Below are 26906 nucleotides of genomic sequence, written 5' to 3'. Positions count from 1 at the left end.
TGCTACAAATCTCATTTCTGTAGAAATTAGGGTTCATAAGTTATTGTAAGTTATGTTATTTCCCCATAAAACCCATAAAATAACAAAACTCGGACTTAAGGTAAAAAGCCGGTTTTGATTCAAATTAATGTGTTATGGTCCTTTTAATTCTAATTAAAATAGTGCAACCCCCATTGCACTAACAAATACGGTTCAAAATTTATTGCAACTTTTGTGATATTCCCGATAATAATATGTCATAGTTACTCCCACCACCCATGATGAAGGTTGTTGACAAGCTAATGGGAGAAAGTATGAATCAGATTGCTGATAGGCCTACTGTTATTTTTTTACTTTGAACAGTGAGTCCTATAGAAGCTGAAGTTGACACACTGTTTGTTGCGATGTTCCATGGTCTGTAGTTGACGTGGCAGATAGTTGGAGAATATCTGGAGATCAGTGACGAGTGACAGTGACATCCAGCTGTCGATAGTTTGCCTTTTCACGTTCACTCTGTCAAATCAATCACGATAAACATTACTCAAGGCCGATCTGTGTGACTTTGGAAAACTAGTCAACCTATTCTTTCATTAGTAAATATACGAAGGGGTCCATGCACAAACTACTCAGTATAATTAACTAACTAGTTTCCGGTGGAAAATAAATCCATTGCAATACCTATTCACCTTGTCAATATTATGTTTGTTTAGAACAGTTATTAGGTGAATAGAACTTTCAACATCCATGCTATCTAAACTATAAATAGCGATACCTAGCTCAATTAGGTCACAGTTTTCAACAAATTAGGTTAAAATACATTTAAGTAGGGGACGAGGTCCTACTGAGCTTTACCTTTTTAATTGCCATTCATAGACCAATACCAATATTATAAACCTTAAAACGACCCCTTAATCATAAAAATCGGTTTGGTATGACCAACTATGTAAAATCGTTGGGTAGGACGGCTGGAAAAGAAAGAAAACCCCTTATTGTATTAAGTCAATAGAGGTTGGTGTGGCTCATTTTTTGGACTTGTATTGAAACTAAGACGTATTTTTCGCTGGTACAGGTGAACTCAACCAAATAACACATTAATGTTATCTTTATGTTATGTTATGAATTTAAATTGGATATATTTGGGTTATGTAATCATTATTGATGGTATACAAGTAACTGACCTTTAACACTACACGAACAACAAAAATGAATATTTCTGTGTCACATACTTTTTGCCTACGTTACTTTAGAGGTAGTTTTAACTACATTATTACTATAGAAGACTAAAGATAACATTTACAGCTTCGTTAAATAACTAACAAATTATTACTAAGCTTGATACGCCTTATGCCAAGGGTCAGAAACTTGGTCTTTTACCAAAAAATCCCAGAAGCGCCTTATTACTTTTGAAAACAAATTTTGGAGAAGAATTTTTGGACCAGTAAAAGAAGGAAATGCATGGAGGATAAGGAAAAATAGAGAGTTAAAAGAATTATATGGTGAACCAGATATTGTGGGAATAGTTAAGAGTAGGAGGTTGAGATGGATGTGCCATATTAACCGTAGAAGTGAGAGAGAGATGGTAAAGATGGTACTCAGAGGTATACCAGAAGGAAGGAGACCATTAGGTAGACCAAGAATGCGATGGGTTGATGAGGTGACGAAGGACTTGAGAGGAATGGGAGCAGATGACTTGGAGCTGGTAGAGGATAGAAGAGCTTGGAGGCACATGGTTGGCGAGGCCAAAAACCACCTAGGTTTCCAATGGCCACAGGAGTAAGTAAGTAAGTAAGTTGATACGCCTTATCTACAAAACTACAAATAATGTGAAGATTTATTATGATGATCAGTGTACAGGTTCTGTGACGCAAACTTATTTATTATTTATTTTGTATGTTTTTACGCCAGTGCATTTTTCACGTTTTGAAAGGGAACGGTCGAACCCTGCTCTTTATGACCTATACTTGTGTTTTTTTCTGTTTTCCTGAATTGAAACTTTGTTTAAAAATTGTATATTATGGGTTTGTACACTGTGGTAACACTGTACTTGTAGAGTTTTGAATATAATATCAGAATAAACTACTGATAAAAGTAATGAATTGTTGGCTGGGCATTGGTATTTCCAATGCATTCCATTATTGTTGGTTTTATCTATATTCGTTTTCCTTATCTGCCAGACAGTATTGTTCTTGTTTTATGCTTTCACTTTTTGCTCTGTCTCAGTCTACACACTACTGCCTTCTAGTTAACATGTCCTCAAATATATTGTAGTTATAGATTCAAAATGTAGTGTAAATTCTCTCCTTTAATTATAACCAATGTTAGAACACACGTAGTACAGTTCAGTGTATCAGTGACAGTGATGTGAAGTGAATGAAGTAAATCTTCAGTATTAATATTGGAATGAAACCTCTACAAGTGATTGGACTGGTAATTCTCTCCTTTCGTCAACCTTCACGCCACTTTTAAGCTCAAGTCATCCCTCTCCTCTACGGGCATCACTGGACCACTAGCAGAGTCTCTCTACGTCGAACCTCTACTCTCCTAGCTACTCCTTTGAGGCCAACTCTCTGCAACCTTCCCAGACGACATCGCCAGCTACAACCCTCTTACAACTGCTTCGCTACCCACGTCACGACCTCACCTACACTTCAAGCTCACCACAACCTGGACTTCTCAAGGAACACAACTTTTAAGGACTCCGCAAGTAGAACATTATTTTTAACTTAATTCATTTAGCAATAACTCTGACAATATTTCTATCTGAGTTTTAGGATTTAAAGTTTTTAACCTTCCGGAAGATTTAATTTAATATTCTAATCTAAGATAACAGTTCTTGTCATAATTCATTGTATGTCAATTTTAAAACCTGATATTAAAAAAGTGTGTAAACTGAGAAGCAGAGTTTTTATTTCATGCTCTCCGATTGTCTTTGGGTAAAATTAAATTAATACACTTTGAGAATAGAATTTTTAAGATTTAAAATTCTCTATAACTCAACAGTACTGTACAAGGATATTCATGAATGAATAAATATGTTTGCTTTGAACCACTTCCGGCATTTAAATAAACATGTTTTGTATTGACGATTTGTTATCTTATAATAACAAGATAAGTGTTTTAGCTTCAATAACAAATCAAAACAATGTATAGTGTTGGAATTTAATTAATTATTATTAACATTAAAATTCAAAGTGGTGAGATGTTTAAAATAATGACAAGCCACCTGATTACTGTACTGAAAAAAGTATTTGCTTTAAATTAATAACTTTTGTTACAGTATTTCGAATCTTAAACTAAACCAAATATAGTAGTTTAGTGATAGCATCTTGGATGTATTAGCCAGACTGTACTGGTTCGAGCTTTTGAGTCTTATCACTGCAGCTGCAGTCATCGCTTGGCCCATAATTTATATCGTACTCAAGGTCTTTAGATCACTGCACGGGTTCCCCTTGGGCTATTGAGATTAACATATTTTGCATTAGGTAATTTAAAAATGAATCTAAATTAGTGAGAAAAACTTATATTAAAAATATATATATATTACAAAAGAATATAGAGTTTATAACATAATAGTTGAATGTATTGATTATTAAAAGCTTGAAGTATGCAAACTTTTCAGTAAAATGAAAAACAATGTAAATATTAGATGTAAGTGTCGATACAGGCTACTAAAAATCTACTGTATAAGTATGTAGCAATATAATGGTGTAACAAATACAGGACGCAACTGGTTTTTATTCTCAAAATATATCACGATTATGAGATTATTAACCACTTTGTAACAAATTCATATTAGCTAGTAAGTAGCTAGAACTAGTGATTTCTGAAGAAGTGGTTTAACACGGGAAAACATCTACGAACCTAATAAGAGTGCTAAGAAATAACTTTGCAAAGTAAAATAACCTTAAGCTAGGAGCTAAATCCATTCCTAACTAAAACTGAGGTTTGTTTATCATCTGAAGCTCAATACTCTATTTGATGGTTTTGAGCTTAGTTTACAATAACCATCTAAAGCTTCTAAGGGTAACTTTACATTGATCTCTACGCTTAAAAGCCACTCTTCTTCACAATTTAAGCTTATGAATTTTAGCCGTGGTTAGGCTGGATTTGTGAAAAAAAGTTGTAAAAAACTAACTTTGTTACTTACAATTTTGGACTCTTTGTTGCTATATATTGTAACACGTAAATCGGAAAAACGACGTTTTTCCTATGACTTGCCGGTAAAATAAAACTGTATGATTGGCTGTATCATTAGAAGCCACTTCCAACAGTCGAGTATACATTAGCTGTCTAAATTTATCCTTTACTAGCTATAAAACAATACAACTCTTCTATATAGAATGATAATGTAAAAACTTTTGTAATTTTTTATATATTGTAATACTGTATTTTTGTTTGTTTCAATATCTAAGATCATAATATTTGTTGTCCTAGGACGCTAGGCACGAGCCTGGGATTGTTTTTCACATACTAGTACTTCAAGCAAGACCTAGGGGTTGCAGCATCATCACTTCTTTAGGGACTGAAGTCCCGCGCTCTAATCACTATACCAGCTCGCTCCCCCGAGATAATAATAATAATAATAATAACAACAACTTGTCTACTCTTTTAATATATGCAACATTCTATATTTATCTTGGAGCTAGCCACTGTAGCTCAAAGTAACATCCTGTATTTTGTTATGTCCACATTCACATCCAAAGACGCTAAGTACTAGCCCAGAAGTGTTTTACACATTACTTCAGGCTAGTCCTAGAGGGTAGTGGCATTATAACATGGATAAAATCCCTTCGTGACTGGCGAGATTTGAACCCAGAACCTCGAGCTTCGAAGCCCCGTGCTCTACCACGAGACCTGCTCGCTCCCAGATATTGATCATGAATAAAGGCAGCTGATCCATATTTATCTTGGACCTATCAACACTGACTGGTATACACATGTAGACTTTAAATGCTCAACCAGAAATACACACGTTTAAAGGAGACAATTGCGCAAATTAAATAAACGAGCAATTGTCCAATTGCTGTAGGTTCTGTTCTGAGTCAATAGAGACACGTCGGCACAGAGGCGACGCGACGAGTGTAGTACAATACCTGGCCGGGCCGATAATGTGATTAGTATTATACTATCAGTGACAGACAGCACAGTATAGAGTGAGACACAGCGGCAGCTACTACTACAATCATGCACTTCAAAGAGGAGCCGGAATGCCGGTATGTTACATAAATATATCTTTGGTTGTTGGTTTCACCTTGAGTAATATTTATATATATCCGGATATAAGAACTGCATTTCTTGGTTGCTACAAATTCTTAATTACAAATAATAACTGTAGAACTTCTCTCAAAACACGTTATAAGGGAACCGGCAGTGTTTGTCAGAATTGTTACTACATTATTTGGAATTCCAGAACTAATTGACATTTCTGTTCAGGCAATGCCATATAGGAGGAATACGCAATGTAAACCTTTATAAAAGAAAAATATAATACGAGATTCACTGGATTTTTTATCTCCATAAATTTGATCACTTAGAGTTTTTAATTATTTCCTTGATTTTTAAAAATTATTACCTAACATTTTTGTTAGACATATTCTGGTAATATATTCTGGTTCCTATCTACCTGTATAGTATACTCAGCCTATCTATATGATACTATTTTACATTGGTACATGATTTGACAATGTTTTTGGTATGTGGTATTGTGGTATCACGGAAATTACAATAATTTACAAAGAATACTACTTGGTTATTTATTAATTGATTTTACTAAATAAGGTGTCGTTTGATTTAAATTTTAAATGTACATTTTCGCTTTTCTTAATACTGTAATGTTTTGTAGCTGCAATGGTTTTCATGGCATTTGACATTACAATTTTTAAACGGCAGCCAGTTTTAAATCGGTGTATATACAGCAACGAACTTGTTTGTTACACTTTTTTTACCTATTAAGGTACATATATAAACTAAATTTAAAGTTTCTATCTTAAATAGATCTTGAGTTATAAAATAATTTATAAAAAACACATACAGAACGATAGACGAAAAACTAGTCACCGGATAGCCATGTTTATATTGTGAAATGTGTTTGTCTTGACCTAAGGAACAATTGTATCTGAAAGGTGCCATAGAGTTCCGGGACACCCTGTATATTTATTTATTTATTGTGCCTTCTCTATGTATATACAGCATACAATGCGTAAGAAAATGTCATTAAAAGTACCTTACAAGTTAATTAGTAATTAGTAGTAGTTAATTAGTAGTAAATTAATTAAATAGAGACTGTGTACATGAAGTTTATAACGAATGTATTTATGTGTGCTCCTGATCGTAAAATACTGTCAGAAACAGTGGATAATCATGATATTTATATTGTTTTCTCCACTATAATTTAAATATGAAATTATCAATAGCATCACACCGGGAAATAAAAAAATATTGGACCAGCAAAATGATTGGGCAAATATCGGTAATAATATGGTTAATTTCGTGTCTACGTCAGCTTCTTCGTAATGCATACGAAATATTAAAATTGAGGAGTATTTCAAGCGTGCAATAAATAACACCACATTAATTAAATATGAGTACTTTTACACAGTGTGTATTGGATAAAACACTACTATTGGATAAAACTATTGTACTGCATCGTTCATTTGCAATATTCGAAGTATTTTATTGAGATCTTTCATACTAAAGGCAATCCCTAAATCCATTTGAACGAAATTCAACTTAATTTATGACTAAGCCATTCATAACTATTTTATCAAGTATAGTGAGTTTGATTGTTGTAAGGTATTTGTTTTATTTTGTCGATAACAGTTAAATTAAGTTGAGAGAGCGTAATATAGTGAGGGTCAATGTAGTAACGGATAAACTAATTAATCCGCATCAAAACATGTTTTTTCATTTCTTTAAGTAAAGAATAAATTATTTAAAAAGCTTTAAATACTTTAAAAGATAGGTTAAGTGTCAGTTGAAAATGAGTAACAACTTTATGGAAAAGCTTACTTGCTGAAGGCTCATCCACTAAGCAAAATGAGCTGTACAACACAATAATTACCAGTACAAAAATCTTATATATTTTATTATAAACCGGAAACAACATTATAATTTTAGTTAAACATCTGAATAATTTAATATGAGCTTGTTGAAGAACTTTGTATAGTGAATCTCTAGTAAAACCACCAATTCGTTATATGAACAAACTATTGTACTTTTCTCACATAGATCGAGTATTTACTTGAAAGGTGGCGCCTATTGCGCTGTTCTATGACGTTTTCTTTGTATTGCACTTGCAAAATGTATTCTGTTTAAGCAAGTGGATAACACAGCACATGTGTTATTTCTTTCAAAGTTACTTTTGCCATTCTTGAAAGTCAATGTTGGATGCACACAAAATTATTTCAAACATAAGCCTGATTATATACTATAAGTTACGTATAAACAAGCTCAGTGTTGTAAACTTCTTATATTTTGTTAACGAAAAACTCATAATTCAAACATTTTTTGGATGTTGTTTCCTTTATTGAAAATATATCCGTCAATTACAGTTGAGACGTACATATTGACGCATCTGAAAAAAAGCTACTAAATTCTCAACGAATAATTGTTAGTTTGCCATTGCTCGCTCAATAATAATTTCCTGTTTATTTGTTCATTTATATTTATTATCCCACTAATATTATTATTTAATATAGCTTTTATTAACTTTTCATTTGGGGTCAAAGTAGTACTGTACAACGCAGTATATATCGCACAGGACATCGCGATATATCTCAGATATGTCGTTCATTATTTAAATTTTCAATTTACTTCTCAGTATGCAGAGACAGTTTAATAAAAGTTTAAATATTTTTACGATAGTTTTTAGTAATTGAATTTTGTATTTTCTTAAATTTATACAACACTAGAATTTTCGAGTTTGAGTTTTGAGTGGATATATTCGTTTTGGGTCCCCCTGGACCCAAAAAAGTGGTTTTCGAAGTGATGTCTGTGTGTGTGTGTGTGTGTGTGTGTGTGTCTGTGTGTCTGGATGTGTACAGAGCTAGAGACCACACCTGTGGTCCGATTTCGATGAAATTTGGTATGTAGGTTCTAATCCATGGTATCTCCAGGCGTTTTTTTCATTTTTTTGAAATTTTTATTTTTAATGGGGATTTTCCCATAAAAACCCATAAAAAACAGGAAAAATCGGATTTTCTCAAAAATGGCCCGAACGATTTTGATAAAAATTTAGTATGTTGTAGCCCTTTAAATTCTGAATAAAATGGTACAAATCCCATATCTGTAAAAATTACGGTCAAATTTATGGTCAAATATGTTATTTTCCCATAAAAACCCCATAAATTAACGAAAAATAGGATTTTAGAAAAAAATCTGGTTTTGATTTAACATAGTATGTTTAAGTCCTTACAGTTTTATAGTTTTTTTTAATTTTTTATAAATTGTTATTTTTAATGGAGATTTTCCCATAAAACCCCATACAATAACGGAAAAATATGATTTTCCCAAAAATGGCCCGAACGATTTTGATAAACATTTAGTATGTTATAATCCTTTATATTCTGAACAAAATGGTACAAATCCCATTTCTGTAAAAATTACGGTTATTGTAAATTATGTCATTTTCCCATAAAACCCCCATAAAATGACAGAAAAATCGGATTTTCCCAAAAATGGCCCGAACGATTTTGATAAAAATTTAGCATGTTATAGTCCTTTAAATTCTTAACAAAATTGTACAAATCCCATTTGCGTATATTTACTCTCACCACTTACATATGATAAAGGTTTTTGACAAACTTATGGGAGAAAGTATGTGTCAGAATGCTGATACCGTTTATTTTTCTAATTATTTTTCAAATAGTCCAATGAGGAATACAATTTTTTAAGCTACATTTGTACATACGTTAAATTCTATAATAAAAGTTTGGATTTCAAAATATTATTTTATAAATAAAAAATGTTTTTGTATATAGATAATGTGATAAGCCTATTTATTATTCCTAAGCATTTTAAAACTGTTTTAAATACCAATTGAAACCTCAATTTGTTTTTCATTTAAGTAATTATTTAACTTCCCCGGTAAACCTAGAAGTAGTCTTGGTCTGTAATATTAATGTATTTTTGTGGTGACTATGCAGTATTGTTTGCATCTCCCCCTTCCACGAAGATAGTTCGTATAATTATACTATTAATATACCCACTAGAGACGGCTATGATATACCTCATGGAAGCTGAAAACAATCGGTCAAATTTTGTAGTTGCCTATTTTTCGTATTCTTCATGACACATATTAAATAGCTTATGTGTGTCTCAAGTTAAGTTTAGTGTCATAATTTTTTATCACATGACAGGAAATAGATCATCGTCAAAATCTGTGACAAAAATATATTTCTTTGGTGATAATATTTCATGTTGCAAGTACTATACATATAATCATTTCATAAGATTGTTTTCAAAATATTTACCCAAGTAGAGGACACCGTGTGGAAAACGTAATAATTAGGAAGAATGTTCGTGACCATACTAATTAAGTGAACACGTCTCCTTTTCGTATCGTAACAGAAATGTACATATTTTACAAAAGGTATGTTCAGTTAATACGCTTAAAACCCTTTGTTCTCACCCCTACTAAGTTTATCTTGTAAACCTGTGTTATTTAAAAAATCAATATTTACTATTGATTATTTTGCGTATCGTGATTATTATGCGGTGGCGCTGGTCTTATGTAATTTATGTTTTATTTACAAAAGAAATTTATAAAATTTGATTTTTCTTAGCAACAATGATTATGAGGACCGTGAGTGGCGGTTGGATTACCTGGCCACCACTTAACATAAATGATGCTAAATAAATTAGTTAATATATAATTAAATGAAATACAGTAAACTGTAGTGGATAAACAAGCTAAGAAAACAAAATTGTACACTTTTCCATACAATCTACAGACATTGCATGTAAAACACTTTCAACAATACTTAATATATACCTAGTAATAAATTTGTATTTAAAACTAACAAAATTAATAAAATTACTGATTTTTGCTTTCTCCCCCTATACCATAGTATATGGAGAAAGTATTGTTTTCGTCAAAATTTTCGAGTTTGAGTTTTGAGTGAATATATCCGTTTTGGGTCCCCCTGGACCCAAAATTGTGGTTTTCGAAGTGATGTCCGTGTGTGTGTGTGTGTGTGTCTGGATGTGTACAGAGCTAGGGACTACACCTGTGGTCCGATTTCGATGAAATTTGGTATGTAGGTTCTAATCCATGGTATCTCCAGGCGTTTTTTCATTTTTTTTTTATTTAGATTTTCCCTTAAAAACCCATAAAAAACCGGAAAATCGGATTTTCTCAAAAATGGCCCAAACGATTTTGATTAAAATTTAGTATGTTGCAGCCCTTAAAATTCTGAATAAAATTGTACAAATTCCATTTCTGTAAAAATTACCGTTCAAAAGTTATTGAAAATTATGCTATTTTCCCATAAAAACCCCATAAAATAACAAAAAATTGGATTTTAGAAAAAATCCGGTTTTGATTTAACATAGTATGTTATGGTCCTTACAGTTTTGATAGTTATTTTTCATTTTTTTTTTAATTTTGATTTTAATGGGGATTTTCCCATTAAACCCCATAAAATAACGGAAAAATTGGATTTTCCCACAAATGGCGCGAACGATTTTGATAAAAATTTAGTATGTTATAGTCCTTTATATTCTGAACAAAATTTTATAAATCCCATTTCTGTAAAAATTGCGGTTCAAAAGTTATTATAAATTATCTTATTTTCCAATAAAAACCCCATAAAAATAACGGAAAAAACGAATTTCCCCAAAATTGGCCCAAACGATTTTGATAAAAATTTGGTATAGTCCTTTAAATTCTGAACATAATTGTACAAATTCCATTTCCGTATATTTACTCTCACTGCTTACACATGATAAAGGTTGTTGACAAACTTATGGGAGAAAGTATGTGTCAGAATGCTGATACCGTTTATTACATATTGTATTCTTGAATGAAATGCCATCTTTTTGACCCAACAACTTTTAAATAATTAGTTAGGGTGCACAAGCTCTAACCATTCAAAAGCCTTATACACGTATAAGTTATACTGTATAACTCACATGTCAAAATTGGACAGCAAAAATAAAACTTCCTGTTCGTGTTTTAAACAGGGCAAACAGATAAAAATGAAAAACCTATTCATTTCTTAAGCTGCAAAGTGTTCATTGAAGATAATTACTACTAATTAGACTAGTCATGGTTTGAGGTTGATTTTGATAAGCTCAGCTATTGTCGGGACTTTATAGTTATGCTGCTTTAATGATTTATGTGCGGCACTTCTAGCTTGTAGGTTGCGCTTCAAATCCTTCTAATCACCAATAACTACGCTTTGTGATAATGATCCGGTGTTTTGCGATCTTAATCAGACGTTTTAGGTTTTATCCACAGATAAAACAAAACACGATGGTCATCCCAATCTCAACAGATGGAAAAAACATTTTCTGACTTGGGAAACTCTCTCAACTAAATACATACGACGATTTATTTGTTGACCATTATGACCTCAATGCAATCAACTTTCAAAGGCTAAAATCAAAATATTTAACCAACAATCTATAAGTTGTTTGTGAAAACCTGTTTAGGGTTCCTTAAACTACAGATAGTGTAATTTTCTCTGATTCAGTATTCACGTATTTTAGTGCTCAACTAGTTGTCGCTGCAACGGCCCAGAGACGGTCTGTAATCAAAATAGATATGCAAAATTCTTCGGAATGCGAATAAATTCGCGGAAAGTGGAATGATATGTAGTTTTAGACACATCAACAAATCTCTGTACTAGTCGAATAATTTCTTCGCCTCATTATTTAACCGGGGGTTTTCTGATCTAATTCCGGAGACCTTTGAGGTCCCAGCCAAAAATACCTTAAACAAACTGGCGACGATCAAGCTTCCTGTTTGTCTCCTTCCTGATTCTTGGGTTTGTTTGTCATCAATATTTTATTTATTTATAAAAACCATCTTCAGAAAACATAGAGACAGAATATAGAACACAGAATATCACATGGAACACAGAAGACAGAATAGGACAGAATATCATATTTAAAGGAAATAGTTTGGTATTTTACTCGAATATTGGATACAAAACTATTGAGTTTATTTAGTCTTCATTCTATTCCGGGCCTTGATGGTCAAATGAGGTTCGCTCCACAATCATTGATTATGTGAATTAATTACTGCCACACAATTACTCCGTTCATATTTTATGTTTAGTACTCCTCCAGTCAGGTACACTTGCCATAGAGTGCTGTATTATTTTCAAAAGCTTTATAAATAAGACATTTTTAAACCACAAATGACTTAACTTTTGTTTCCATTCAATCAATAGCGTCTGTACCATTTTTCCTTAACACTGTTGCGACATAAAGACCACTTATGTCCTCCGGAACGTTCTGAGGAAGTTAGAGGTCGCTGAACTGAAATCGGATCGTTCGCTTTCGTCCGGCATTCGACTTTCTACGTCGTCAGAAAGCAGCTAGACGTACGTCAGCACCGTAATTATACATAACTAGAGGTAATTATAAAAAATAACTATGTTTTCAAAGTGTTCGAAGAGAAACTGACCTGTTTCCACAAGCATTTTATTACCTGATACACGCACAAATGGAATTGAATCGAATCTACTTGGATGGCTTATATGTGTAGGTTTCCTCAAGGTTCTCTCTTCCACTTGTAGGCTACTGTTTTCATTAGGTAGAGTTCTTTTGCTTGGATTACCTCTAATTTACTGGGAATGTTACTTAATGTTGACGTGTAAACCTGTAGTGATTGTAGTCACTCTCCTTCTTATCACTAAACTGTTTATCAAGAGTCAGTGCAGTTTTCTAAAGTAAGCGGCTACATTCAATTTGGCCAAAATTATTGCTTGAATGAGGCTATGTTTTTAGGTTAAATCCTCTTAGATACTTATGATATAGACTTGAGCAATCACTTTTTTTGGTTATTTGCCTCTTTTCTTATTTTCACAGCACATTTATTTGGGAACTCTTTAAATACGATAGACTAGTAAAGACTAAGCTTATGAAAAACCTGAAACAAGAAAACAGTTTTCTGTGTATTCAGTAAATTTGGTAATAACAAAGAGCAAAAAGGAATTACAGAAAATAATTCTATTATAATTCCATATTTTTTACTGTTTTGTTCCGTTTATCTCGCACTGTTTACATTCACATAACAAATGTGTTGTTTTGGCTGTTATCTACTTTGCTTTATTACACAACACCTGACTCTGTAACATATCAACATTGTCGTCACTGTGACTTTTAACTTGTTCCAGTTATGAACCATGTAATATTAGGTTTCCCAAGATATCATTTGAACTTCTGACCAACACACGCATGATACTCGCTAAGGTATGTTTAGATTTATATAATAACAAACTCTCAAAAAAAGGTAATACAGGGTGTTGTTTAACGCAACCCAAATTACAGTGCCGTAACACCTTTTAACGACAAAACCAGCTGTTTTTGGTATACCTGTTTTCTTTACTTTATTTCCAATCAGCTGATATGCATTGTTGCATGGTTATCTATGAGCTATGGTGTTTTTGAAATGTATTGTGAATAAGACTTTACATGGTATTTTTGTAAGCTCAAAAATATTTTACATTACAATTAAAATATTTGTTTTATTTCAAGAAGAACACAATTTTGTTAGAAATTAAGTTTCTAGGTGTGTTTTCAAGTACCAAAAAATCAGCTATTCATAGAATTGTTCACCTGTATCTGTAGATAACCAAAAATAAGTAAACCTACCATACATACAGTTCTCTGTTTGAGGTATTTGAGCGGAAAACTCTTTGAGTCTTATTTCCAATAAATTATCAATAACACTAAACCTCATAATCTATGCTACAAAGCATAGTAGATGAGGAGCAACTAATTAAAGAGAACAGGGATACTATCATATAAATTGATTATGTCGTTAAAAAATGCCTCATGGTAGTTGTAATTACTTGGGTTGCATTTAAAAAACACCCTCTATAAAACAACAGTTTTAATAATATGTAAAGTTATGTTGGTGTTAAGAAAACACAATTAAATAACTAAGCATGAATTCTAATTTGTTTACTAGTGTAGGAAGTTTCGCAAACTAATCAACTAACAATCAGGTAATCTAGCGCAAAAACATAACTCACATTGTATATTAATGGGACATAGCAAGAATATTCATTGTTACCAAAAAAATAAACTTTTAATGAACAAATTATTTAGTTTTATATCAAACATAGGAGTCGTAATAGTTTGATTTGTGAAAGAAACAATCTATTGTCACAAAATAAAAATTTAAATGATAATGGATTGGCCAATTTTTTTCCAAAATTACTTCATAATATAAAACATGATAGTATTAAATGTTCCTTTTTTCATTTTACAGTGTTAACTGTTAATAATTTAATTCAAACAAATCAACAATAATATTTTCAAGAAAAATAGTTTTTTTCCTACTACGAAGTTTGTCAGATAAAAATTTTACAAACGTGATTCCAAAACATGTGTTTATTTCACAGTAAACAACTTCCAGGGAAGCCAAGCTATCTTTTTATCATAAAGTTATTGATACTCTTTTAATCATGACTATCGAACAAAACAAGATTTAAGGTTCATAGGGTCAACAACGATATTATTTTTATCAACATTGTTATAAAATATTAAGCAACGCAGCGCCAACATCACGTGCCGGCCGAATGTTGCTTTCAATTTCGTTCGTTATCATTCTAAAAATGGACATTTGAAAATGTTACAGTAAACAACCAGGAAGGTTTCTTTGAGTTTAAGAGAAGGAAAGCAAGAAACATAATTTCTAAGGTTTAATATCATTGATTTATTACGAAGTGAGAATACGTACTGTAATTTAGATGACAAAAATATCATATTTAATTGTTGTTAGTTAAACTTGTGTTTGAATGGAAAAGGTTATTTGATCTTTTTAGTAATTAACAGTAAAACTTTAAGAAAATACTGTTAGCGAATTTCCCTATAGGAAAGTAGGTATTGTAGGTGGCACAATAAGACCTAGGCACGGAACCGATTTACTTTTTCATTTTGATGTCCCCAGAGGCCAAAAACACCATTCGTTCAAAAGACATTGTATGTATATGTGTGTCCGTAAACTCAATAGCTTGAGTAACTTCCATCCGATGTTGGTGAAATTTGGCTTAATGTGTAGGGCGAGATGCAGTTAAATGAATTCGCGAACCAGCATGATCACGGTTCTTCATAAGAATGGGGTTTTATGGGATAAAAAAATTGGCTTTTCTCATTTTAAACCCTCAAAACATCAGATTTACCCATTTATCTCTTTACTATTTTGAAGAGCATGAAAAACAAATAATTTAGTATTCATAGATGTTTTTGTGCGGTTTTTGGTTACAAGAAAAATTCAAAAATTTGTAGGCTAAACTTAAATTTCTCATGTTGTTCTCATAATAAGTAAACTGTTGTCGCAATAATATATTAGCCTGTTGTAAACTGTTGTTTTATTTTTGTAGTTTGTGTGTATTTTTATCAAACTTTGCGGTTTTTTTATTTTGAAGCTACCAATATTTTAAAAATTCACACTTCATTGCCCTCCTTGGAGCAGCAAACCTAGGTAATCATTAAACCTAATGTTATTTAAAATTATTTAGGTGAAAATAAAATCAGGAAATGGAAATTCACTTAGGCAGCAGGTTTGCTATAGCGAGGGTATTTTCAATCACAATATTAGCATTATAAATACATATCATAAAAGCTAAAAGGTGACGTAAATTTATTAATTTATCAATAAACTATGTTGATGAAAAATGGATAGGTAAGACTAAATTAGAGCTAAAACTATAAAGCGAACAGCAAAGACGAATTGAATTATGTATTTTAGATTTCAACGAGAATATTCGTTACTTTGATGAAGCAGTAAAAGAATCTTGTCTCTTCAATTTATTAATTAAAGACAATCTATTTACACTGAATCTCAAATCTTACAATTTGCTGAATATTGCAACTCTTATAATCTCTTTGTTCTCAAACTCTTAAATCATCATATAGTTTTAAACGTATTTTTCCGGTACAAAACTGTTGATGGATCATATTTTTTTACCAAATAATTTAAATGCTATGGATAAAAAAAAGTTAAAGTTGTGGAATTTATCATTGGTGGTCAGGTAAAATATAAGAAATCTTTGAAATTGTATAGGATGTATCTCAAATTTGGGGACTTCGTTATAATATAAAACATGATAATTGTTTTATAAATATATTATTGTAAATCTTAATTATATTATTTCACAAACAGTACCCTTGCAATAAGGTTTCATAAAAACCTGCTTTTTAGCGAATTTCCATATTTCTTTTTCTATCTCGTTCTTAACGTCTTTTGTTTTAAATTTTAAAATGCATGGACCAGAGAAAATCGTTCACAAATGAAAATGTAGAATGGCACTAGGGCCACAACAAAGACAACTATTGCAATGAAGGGATTAGCATATCGGGTGTTAAATAAACATAGGCTTAAACAGTGACAGGGACATGTATGAGTGTGGATATTGATTAATGGTTCAACATATTAGTCGTGTTGAAGGGGCTTACAGAGTGTCGTATGGATTGCATTTAATCTAACTGAAAATAAATGTTATATTTACAAAGCATAATTGGACTTGAATTTAAATAACCAGTTTGAAATGTATGCATTATTTTTGTTGCATCGTAAAAAGACGTACGTTCTAAGTGACGATGAATTTTACCACTTTGTTACGTTGGCGTAGAAGGGCCATGGAGTAACATTTTTTTTGTAAAATTCTTACTTTAATCTCAAAATTTTGACTTTTTATCTCAAAATGTTGACTTTTAATCTCAAAGATGTAGTTATTTTTTACAAGTACAACCAACCGATCGACAGTATGACCAACATAACGGCACAAGCGGCAATCTTGGATGGCACGCTTATGTTCAACCAGAGAGTAGTGACTCCAGTCTAATCTATTCATCTCTATGGTTATAGTAGGCCTACTTACGTAGTTTGGTGGTAATTTAACACTCAAAACCAGATTATTTAAACAGTAATTGAGCTCCTGTAAAAGCGCTTGCAATAAATACGACGTTGTAGAATTAAATGAATTTTGAGATTAGGTCAAAACTTTGAGAATAAAAGTCAAAATTTTGAGATTAAAAGTCAAAATTTTGAGATAAGAGTCAAAATTTTACAAAAGAAATGTTACTCCATGGCCCTTCTACGCCGTCGTACTTTGTGGTGCATTAAAATTACTAATTTACTTAAATATTTTGACCCCAACGTTGGGCGTTAACCACCCTATTGAAAACACATGCATTATAGGAGTATAATTTTATACACTTCGTCATTTTGAAATAAATAATACATAACACATCCAAAAAAGTATTTTAAAACTACACGAACTACGATACAAGGAAATTAGATAGAAAATTCTGAAATACAGAAGCTTTATTTTCACATTACACTCTACGAAAGAACAGGTGCTTTCATTAGTTGTGATAGTTTTATGTTGCATCATCTAAGCTTTTATTTGTCGATTGAAAATTTCCTTTATTGTATCAAGCTTTATCACCTTGTTGTTCTACCAGAAATGAATTAAATATTTCATATCAGTTTCTTATATGTTGTTCAAATAATAACAAATGACACACATTTAAGACAAATTAGTTACTTATATAGGCTTACCTCCGTCAGTAGTCCAAAATTGTGTCTTTTTCAACTAATGTTGTTCAAAGCTTACATGTTTCGTTGCACTGCAACATCGTCAGAGCTTTTTGTCAAAAACATCAAATGATTTATACATAAAACAAAACACGGAACACGAAACATTTAAACACGTAATAACACGATAGCGCTATCGACACGGCACGGCAGCGGTTGTAGGTAGACTGCCGTGTCGATAGCGCTATCGTGTTATTACGTGTTTAAATGTTTCGTGTTCCGTGTTTTGTTTTATGTATAAATCATTTGATGTTTTTGACAAAAAGCTCTGACGATGTTGCAGTGCAACGAAACATGTAAGCTTTGAACAACATTAGTTGAAAAAGACACAATTTTGGACTACTGACGGAGGTAAGCCTATATAAGTCATTATTCGTAGTCCAGGGGCTATCAGAATGAATAATACAAATTAGTTGTTGGGATTGGCCGTCTGTTTTGAAAAACTTTCTTGAGTCGTGTAGATATTTTTTGCTCATTTTACTTTACTTGTCTCCAAAAGGATAGTAAAAGTGATATGAGTAACTTAGATTGTTTAATTAAATGAAAAAAAAAATAATAAAATATCATTTAATTGAATAACTTGAAGAAACGTTTTGGTAAAAAATAATGTTTATTAAAATATCCGTTTGTTAAAAATTACGTAATAAATACTTAACTATTTACCAAACTGAACAATAGATTGTGTAAACAAAAAAAAATCACGATAAACCACTTGCCATTTAAAAGAAATAAAGACCCTGTAAAATCTCTTCCACCATAAATAAAATAGCTGTATATTTTATGTTAATTAAAATAGTTCTAAATAGCTTATGCTGAAATAGTTTTAACTCCTTTATAAATACAACAGTAGCTCAAGACTTTATCCATCATCTTATCTTCCTAGCGGAGATATTTCATTGTAAACCTGTTGTAAATTCTACTTGACATTGAAACATCTTAGTCATCATGTTGCAATGTTGCCTTTATGTATCGTAGTTTATGTTTTTTCACCATAATTACAGTTTTTACTACTTTATGGTGAAATAGTTAAACTTGTATACAGGAACTATAGTTTGGTTATCATTACTTTACTCATTTAAGTGAAGATATGAGTAGCCTAATTCCATCGAAGTTGCCTTTGTTCTTTCAGTGGTTCATTGCGTTATTTTTCATGGACATGGTGCTTTTCTGAAGAAAATAATTTAATTTACTTGTTCATTCCAATAAAACTAGGATTCACAAATAAAAATAAAGTGATACATTATTTTCAGAAAAAAAAACTTTACTAAAAGTCAGCCATACAAAACAGACCACGTACATGTACTATTAGACGTTACTCGAGGATAATACTGACCTAATGAGCATTTGTCCCGAAACCCCAATATCGATTCTAAAGCCGTTTCAATGACTGTAGGGTTTATTTTTTCCTTAAAATGTACTTGTCGATACACACAATTGAATCCATACAGATGTACAAATTTTATATTCATTTTCAAACCACACTAATAAAAAATATAATTAGCAGACACACAGCAATATAGTACTGGACACTTTTTAAGTACCTAGATTATAATTTAAGCACTACAAACTTAAATATGTACTCTGTAAATTGGTTATAGTCATAAAACTAGATTTAGTAGGAGTCTGACGCCCAACTTTACCAATAAGCTTTTAATTATACTGTATCTAGAGCCTAATTTTTTTTAATTGCTCTTATAGGATATTTATAAGAGTCATTTCAAAGTTGAAAAAAGTCAACTGTCTCAATATTTTAACATAAACTTTTCATAGAGTCGCATTACCCTTCATATTTAGGTTTTTTAACTATATATAAGAAGTGTGTGTTAAAGGGGTATCAATATCGTTTAGTACCTGTTAAAACCTCTTTAATTACATTTTAACATTCAGATTAATTCATTACATTCAGATTATTAGAAATAGGTATATTTTATGAATTTTTTTTTAAAACCCCAATTTAAATTTTAAATAAATCTTTTAGCCACCAAATACTGAAAATACATGTATCCTTGTGAGAAAAGTATGTGTATTATAAAAAAAAAAATAGCCGCCACTCTTTCACATCGCGCTGTCATGGTTAGGGTAGATTAGTTTAGTATAGTTCGATGTAGTCTATGATAATGACAAAGTGACATTTACAGAAACAAAAGTTGTAGTTTTGTGTATTTTTTCAAAAATACAAATCGACTAAGTTGTCAATTTGTATTTGTATTCCTTTGCATGAGTTTAGAGAAAATGTGAGAATTGTAAATAGTACATTTTTTTGTTTTGATCGTGAACCAAACTTAACTAAACAAACCTAACCTAAACACCATAGCACTCTATGAAAGAGTGGCTGCATTCTTCTTTAAAAGGTCCAGTATATTGTACTTTAGCCACAACGAAATTGAAATACCAAGCCACAAAGACAACCTTCAACCATCAATCGACATGAATTAATTCATCCAAGAACTCAATGACGCGTTCCCAGAATTAAACACTGAAACATATACTTACCTCCGTACATCTGGGAAATTCCCCTATCACTGATAATTGCAGAAATATGGCGGGAAATGACCAGCTGATTGTGGCCTGCTGTAGTGTACCCTGCTATGACGTCACCGGTTCTGCTAGGTGGGGGTCTGTCTGTCTGGTCAGCGAGCGATAGTCAGTGTTGGTGCCGGCATGTCAGTGGACTGCTACGAACCGAGTTGTTTACGTTTGTGTGTCAACTTTTAGGTTTTATAAGTGAAAAGGTTTTCCCAGATTGGTGAGTAAGAATTATTTTGTTTAGCGTACACCACAAAATAATCAAATATAACATTGTATAGTGTAAAAGTAGATTTAATGCTGGAACAGAAATGCACCTTGTCAACAAAAGTTAAAAGTATACCAATCTTTTTTAATAACATATTGAAACGCTGGATAAATATTATTTACTACCGATGCGTTATTTTTGTGCACGTAAAAATTAAGTACAGTACGATCCAAAATCTCAAAAAGTTGGCCAAAGTCAAACATTTTAGGGATAATGAAGGGTTATGTATTCTTTCATTTAGCAAAAACGTGCTTGGTAATTCTTCTGGAATTATTTACTGATTCAAATCTAGTAAAGCCTTGTGTTGATTCATTTACCTGTAGCCTAGCTCAAAGCGAACGCATCATTGTTCTATGTCAAGAGTTTGGTCAATGTTCTCGTATTTCTGTGTGATACCCATCTTATTGTATATCCCAAAGCTAGTTTTATAGAAAAATGATTTAATGTTTGTGCTTCCCTACGGTCAAGCTTCTTCAAATTTCATAAAACCAACTTCTATAGAGCCTTATTTTAACGCGAACCTTCTCAAAAGTGAATGAAAACTGTAGATAAAATTCTGAAACAATAAACTTATCAATTTAGTATGTTTAATAAGAAAATATACAGCATATACTAAAGTTAAAACCTACAGTTAGTGACTGCCACAACAAAAGGAGTATTGTATCTTCCGTTGCCTAAGTACAAGACGGCGCTACCAACTTATGCTCTGCTTGTTGAGAGTTGTTAAGATAGTTGCCGTCATCTTAATTGATGAATTAATTTCGACTATTGAGTCAGCCGCATGTTTTGACAACAATGGTTAATTAGTGGGACACTTTTAGTCTTAACTAACCTTCAAATGTAACACGCTCAGTTCGTGCGTTCCCGTATCCGTGTTTGTTCTCTAAAGTCAACTGGGATGTTGTTTGCATCTACTATTCTTCTCTAAGTTCTTTGAGCTTACACACTCAATGTTGGTTACGTGTAATTTTTAAAAAGTTCAAAACATACTATTTAATATCACGGTGTTGTTTAATTTGTAATTCACAATAGTTTTAATGTTAATTTTGGTTTTTATAATCCTAGAGTACCTATTTCAAAAATTTATATTTTCTTACACAATATTACTAAAAAATTAAAATGTAATACTATTTTCCTAAAAAAAAAACACAGCAATATCTGAATCAGATAATGTACATGACTCCACAAATCAACAAATAACTTTTATCCACATCACATTTGTTTTTCTTAAAAAGTGCAAAATTACCCTACTGCTGAAATATCCCGATTCGTTCTTTTGGAAGAACAAAAAAAACCAGCCCCTAAAATATTGAACCACTACAATATTGTACTACTACATGTAATGTATGTAGAACTAATGGGTGTGGTCAAACTATTTGATTGGTAAACATGTAATGACTAATATTTGGACCAATAATTAAGTCCCGTTATGAGCAAACCAAACACACAAGCACTGTCGCCACCCAATTATGTAGGGCATTTCTATATTTTTTTTAACTTTACCAAGCATCAAAAAATTGATCAAACGAAGTGAAAAAGCTAAAACTCTCATATTTCTTTACTTTTCTGCAACATATTAATTTAAGGACTACTAATCTATTATCGTTAGTATCGTAAGGCGATTCTTTGCAAAAAAAAGTTGTAAGCTGCACCTGGAAAGTCGTAGAATAGTAGGAGATGGCTAAAATTAAATGTCTCTATTCCATGACGTTGGGTGAATAAAATGTTCACATGAGATTAGATACAACATAAATTTGTTTCCGTGATTATAGCATTGAAAGTTATGAACAACGGATTAGTTATTAGTTCAAAACAAGTTATGCTGCTATAGTCTTCTATCTATCTAACTTTTTTCATTTTTGTTCAAGTGGAAACAAAACACATTAATTTTATTGAAACTATTCCTATATAAATATTTTATTATGTAAGATGATTATTTGTAAAAAACATTGTGGGTGACTGGAAACTTTTAGAAATATGGGAGAGGTCTTACCAAAATGACAACACAAAATTAGATGTAACGTAAATAAAACAGGTCTCAGATAAAACCGTTGGTATCTTCAATTTAATCAAAGTCAAACCTCAGCACGATGTATAATAGTTTACCACAGACAAAATGATACAAAACTATATAGGTTTGTCTTAACTTTGTTTGAATCAGACTAATTGGCTTGTAGTATCACTATCATTAATAAGTCACAAAATCCAAACTTTCAACATAGATGGGATATAATTACGTAAATCAGTTTTAATTTACTCAGAGATAATAAATTAATCAGAAAAAGTTAATTTACTCAGAGATAATTATATGTCGCTTTAGCAGAGTTCAAACTAGAATTAGAATATTCCCACACAAAAATATAGTGTACGGCGAAATCATGATAAGTAGATAATTAGTTTATTTCTTAATTTGGCCAATTTAATATATTACAATATTTTTTTACATGGGTTAGGGGCTTCTTTCCCCTACAAGCCACTGGTAATTCAATAAAAAAAATAAAATACTGTATGAGTCAATAATTGTGTTTACCTTTAAATTGAGCTACCAGATCTTGTTTATATTTTTGCATTCTATCTCTATAAGGCTTTCTTTGTCTAGGTGTAGGATTGTCACAAATATTTAACACATCTTTATAGTTAACGTCAGGTAAAAAAAAATTTCTTCATTTTCCTTAACGCCCGACTTCCAGAACCTCCTATCAAACCTGGACCTGACCAGTCAGATTCCGACCCCGTACCCTACACTAGACACCCGACGTGTAATCATCTCCCTCCACGACGTATAATCTCCCTCCACGACGTATAATCTCCCTTTCCACGACGTATAATCTCCCTCTCCACGACGTGTAATCTCCCTCTACCACACCAGCCCCCGGCCACACAATTAAACTCTGTCTTAGACTGATATTGACTGGGGCTGTTTAGTGTTTACACACCAGATAATTTGTATTGGAATTGATTCTAATCACCTGCATGTCACCATCACCATCAGGTTATTGATGAACGTTCAATTACTCAGTCGTCAAAATGTTGTTTTAATTGTAAATACAAGAAGGAGTAGAGTTGGGGTAGTAATGTAATGTTTAACCTATTACAAATTTAAATTTATACCAATGCGGATTAGCCCTTCATGCTTTGTATCATAGATTTTTCTAGGATTAAACTGATGTTTAGACAGACAAATACGATGACTCGTGTTTCAAAGTCAAAGCCTGCCTTCGTCTGATAAGAGGAAATAAGAATGGAGGGTGTATCCGGGCTGTGACGTGTGGTCAGACTTGGATAATAGTTGATTGATAAGAACTCAACAGGAATACAGATTATGCAAGCTAAGCACACATAGCATGTTTATCCACAGTATATCGGTACAAAGATTTCTAACGTTATACTAGTGCAAACTGTGATTCTTAATCGCCTTTGAACTGTGGGGTTTTATTTTCTTTTGTCAATAATTTTAGCGATGGAGATAAATCTATTATAATCAATTTCCAAATTAAAAAAAAACCTGGAACTAGAATGTCAACAGCTGATGTGTCACATTTGGAATCAACAACGCATTCTGGGTAAAAGTGAAAAGACTAGGCGAACTTTCACCTATATCCTAAAGCAGTTTTTAACGACAGATTGATTCTGGTTTGGATTGCAAGAGAAAACTATTTCTACTAGACTTTTTTTAAATTACGTAAGGTTTATCAGAAGGAAAACATGAGTAAGGAAAAATTGCATTTTCTTATTGGAGTTCTCTTATCGCTAACAATTTGATACTCAATGTCTCCAATTATGTTTTGGGAGCGTTGTTAATATGCTCGTTGATTACAATATTCCTCAATTAGGTCTACTGTGAAAACTAAATGAAATAATTCTTTATATAGCCTATTACAGGAACTAGTGTCAATCTTCCTTATCATTTGTTTGCTAATTGGCCAAGCAGCTCGAGTAGGTATAACTCGTGGCACGTTTGTGTTGAAGGTCGATTGCAACTCGAAATAATCGCACTCGTCACTATTTTGGGCCTCAATCTGGCCCGGCGCCGCTCCACTCAGCTGTTGAAATGTAGACAACTGTAGAAACAAAAGTGTAACTATAAACAATACAAGAAACCTAGGTTTGTATCTTGCGTACCACCGTACCACGTTGAAACCCAATTTCAAGATCTATGTGAGTTTCAATGTTAATATATTGTGCAAAATATATAAGGAGAACATTCGTTAAGAGTCCTTGGAGCCTAGGACTCATACAACTATTAAACGAACTACAAAGAAAATATAAAATTTCACAGTGCACTTAAATTAAAATTACTTTGGTGTTTGAAAAATATTTTGTGATTGCAAACTCTTCAGCGGCTGTTTGAAATTAACTAAATTAACATTGTTCTTATAGCGAGCAAATTCAAGATTACCGTTGGCTTCCGTTAACTCCCTTGGAAAACAATTCAAAACTAGAAAAGAAAATGTATAATCGCACAGTGTCCTACATATTTCAAAGTGTTTGAAAATATTTTTGGATGATAATTAACTCTTCAGCAGCTGTTTGAAACTATCCAAGATGGCCACTAGCCTCCAAGAACACTTAAGACTCTTTTTTGTCCGCGACAACGCAGTTTTAGAATTGTAGATTGACAGCTGAATGATATAATTACATTCACACGAAGCTGGGTATATCTGCTAACTATTTCAGTTTGGAGTAGGGAATGGGACACTTGCTCTTTGATGACTCTTCAAGGAGATTGCCCAGTCCTCTCAATGTAATCAAAGCTGGACTTAATTAGCCTAACGCCTTGGATTTACCTTAAGGAGATCTTAATTGTGCTTTGATTTGCATTTTATTTCTGAAAAATTACGCAAAGAGATTGTAGGTCCTGTTAAGTTGTTAAGTTTTTTCGGAACTTTTGGTCGAAACTGTTTAAAGAAACCATACTTCACTTTGTATTCATAATTTTAAGCGTTGGTAAAGCTAAGTTTATGACTGTTTTTACCAGATCCGCATGTTACGGATGTTCTTGCAATCGGGGAATGTGAACTGCAAGCCACACGAAGGTAATTCCACTCAGGAAATCTGCAGTTACAGTCGCGCGTCACTAACCACTTATGTGGGGACGTTTCCCTGTTTCTCCATATTTGTTTCGTAAGAAAATCTTTAAAAATGTTCAGACATATAAATTCGGAACTGCCAGTTTTAAGAGTATACCATAAAACTCAGTGATGCAATCTGTACTTATAGATATTTTGATCTCCAGATGAGCTTGCTAATTCAAAAACACATAAAGACTCAGATTGAAAGGTTGGGTTTAAATGTCCCTATTTAGTTTTCAAATTTTATATGGCACAATATTCATAAACTATTTTTAACTTATATTTAAAAAAAAAACAAAAAAAATAAGACAAAACTTACGATTTTTTTATATAAATGATTTTTTTTAAGTTAGAAAACCGTTTAGTAAAATTTAAAACATTTGATTGTATTAAGATTCAAAAATACTGAGTCCGTGGTCATAATGTTAGCATTGCAATAGTTGAGTCAATAAAATATCAAAAAGAATTCCCAGGTACGTTTTTATGTGTTTATAATATTTTAATATGATAAAAGTTCCACCGTAAACATTGCATTGTGAATCAAAAAGTTTACATTTATCTGTTTTATTCTTAAGATCTTACGTTTTTAATTTTAAAATAGTTTTTACGTTTACATTACTCTTCTAGTCCCCACGTACATTGCTAAGCTCTTCAATGAACCAAACACCATACACTTCCGCCAATCTAAATGATAAGTGCTTGGCTATTGGCGAAGGCTGGTTATTTAGCACACAGTATGTGGTGTTGCGGCTTCTGCTAGTTAACCACTCAATCAACATCAGCCTAATGCTGCGGCAGCTCGCCAAATGTGACCTGTTCCTGTTATTATTTGCTGAGTACCTCATAAAATTCGCATGTCATGCAGAGGTCGTTGAACCCTTAAACCAAAGTGAGAAGAGCATCTGAAGATAAATCAAGGAAACTGACTTATTATATACAGCATACCCTATGAAACAGACAGGCCCTTACATTTTACAAACTTCTATTTTCTAACATTTTACTCTCTGTGTTTTATTTTTTTTAAGTGCTTGTCATTGCATTTTTTAACATTTTGTTAAAGGACTTTCTAAGCCCTGGGGAGTGATCTGAGCAGTAGTAAAGTACAGGACTTCATTCCCAGAGGTCTTGGGTTCAAATCCTACTAATTGCCATTTGTGTTAACAACATGATGACAACATGATGATAACAACATGAGCCAGCATGTGTTGTGTGAAATAGTTTCGTATTTCTATAGCCTAGCGTATTGGACTGTGAAGTAAGGGCAAACAAAACAACCCTGGTCTTG

At 32.3% G+C, this 26906-nt stretch overlaps 1 protein-coding gene across 2 annotated transcripts in view; it reads left to right on the top strand.

Annotated features, from left to right (window-relative positions):
* The first annotated feature begins 5079 nt into the window (after positions 1 to 5079).
* The window catches only part of LOC128988961 (sodium-coupled monocarboxylate transporter 1), a 47982-nt gene continuing 26155 nt past the window's right edge, over positions 5080 to 26906 (top strand). Inside the window, exon 1 of one of the 2 annotated variants that reach the window (XM_054410772.1) lies at positions 5080 to 5192. In XM_054410772.1, coding sequence (XP_054266747.1) covers positions 5164 to 5192 — 29 coding nt within the window. In that variant the 5' untranslated portion in view covers positions 5080 to 5163. Of the gene's footprint in view, positions 5193 to 20386; positions 20502 to 26906 lie in introns of those variants that run through there. The other variant, XM_054410781.1, reaches the window with a different exon arrangement.

The sequence above is a fragment of the Macrosteles quadrilineatus genome, unplaced genomic scaffold (assembly GCF_028750875.1).
Source record: "Macrosteles quadrilineatus isolate MER2022 unplaced genomic scaffold, UCM_ALF_1.0 Scaffold_1__1_contigs__length_201487025, whole genome shotgun sequence".
In the NCBI taxonomy this organism is placed as follows: domain Eukaryota; kingdom Metazoa; phylum Arthropoda; class Insecta; order Hemiptera; family Cicadellidae; genus Macrosteles; species Macrosteles quadrilineatus.
This window is presented reverse-complemented; position numbering and strand designations above follow the sequence as displayed.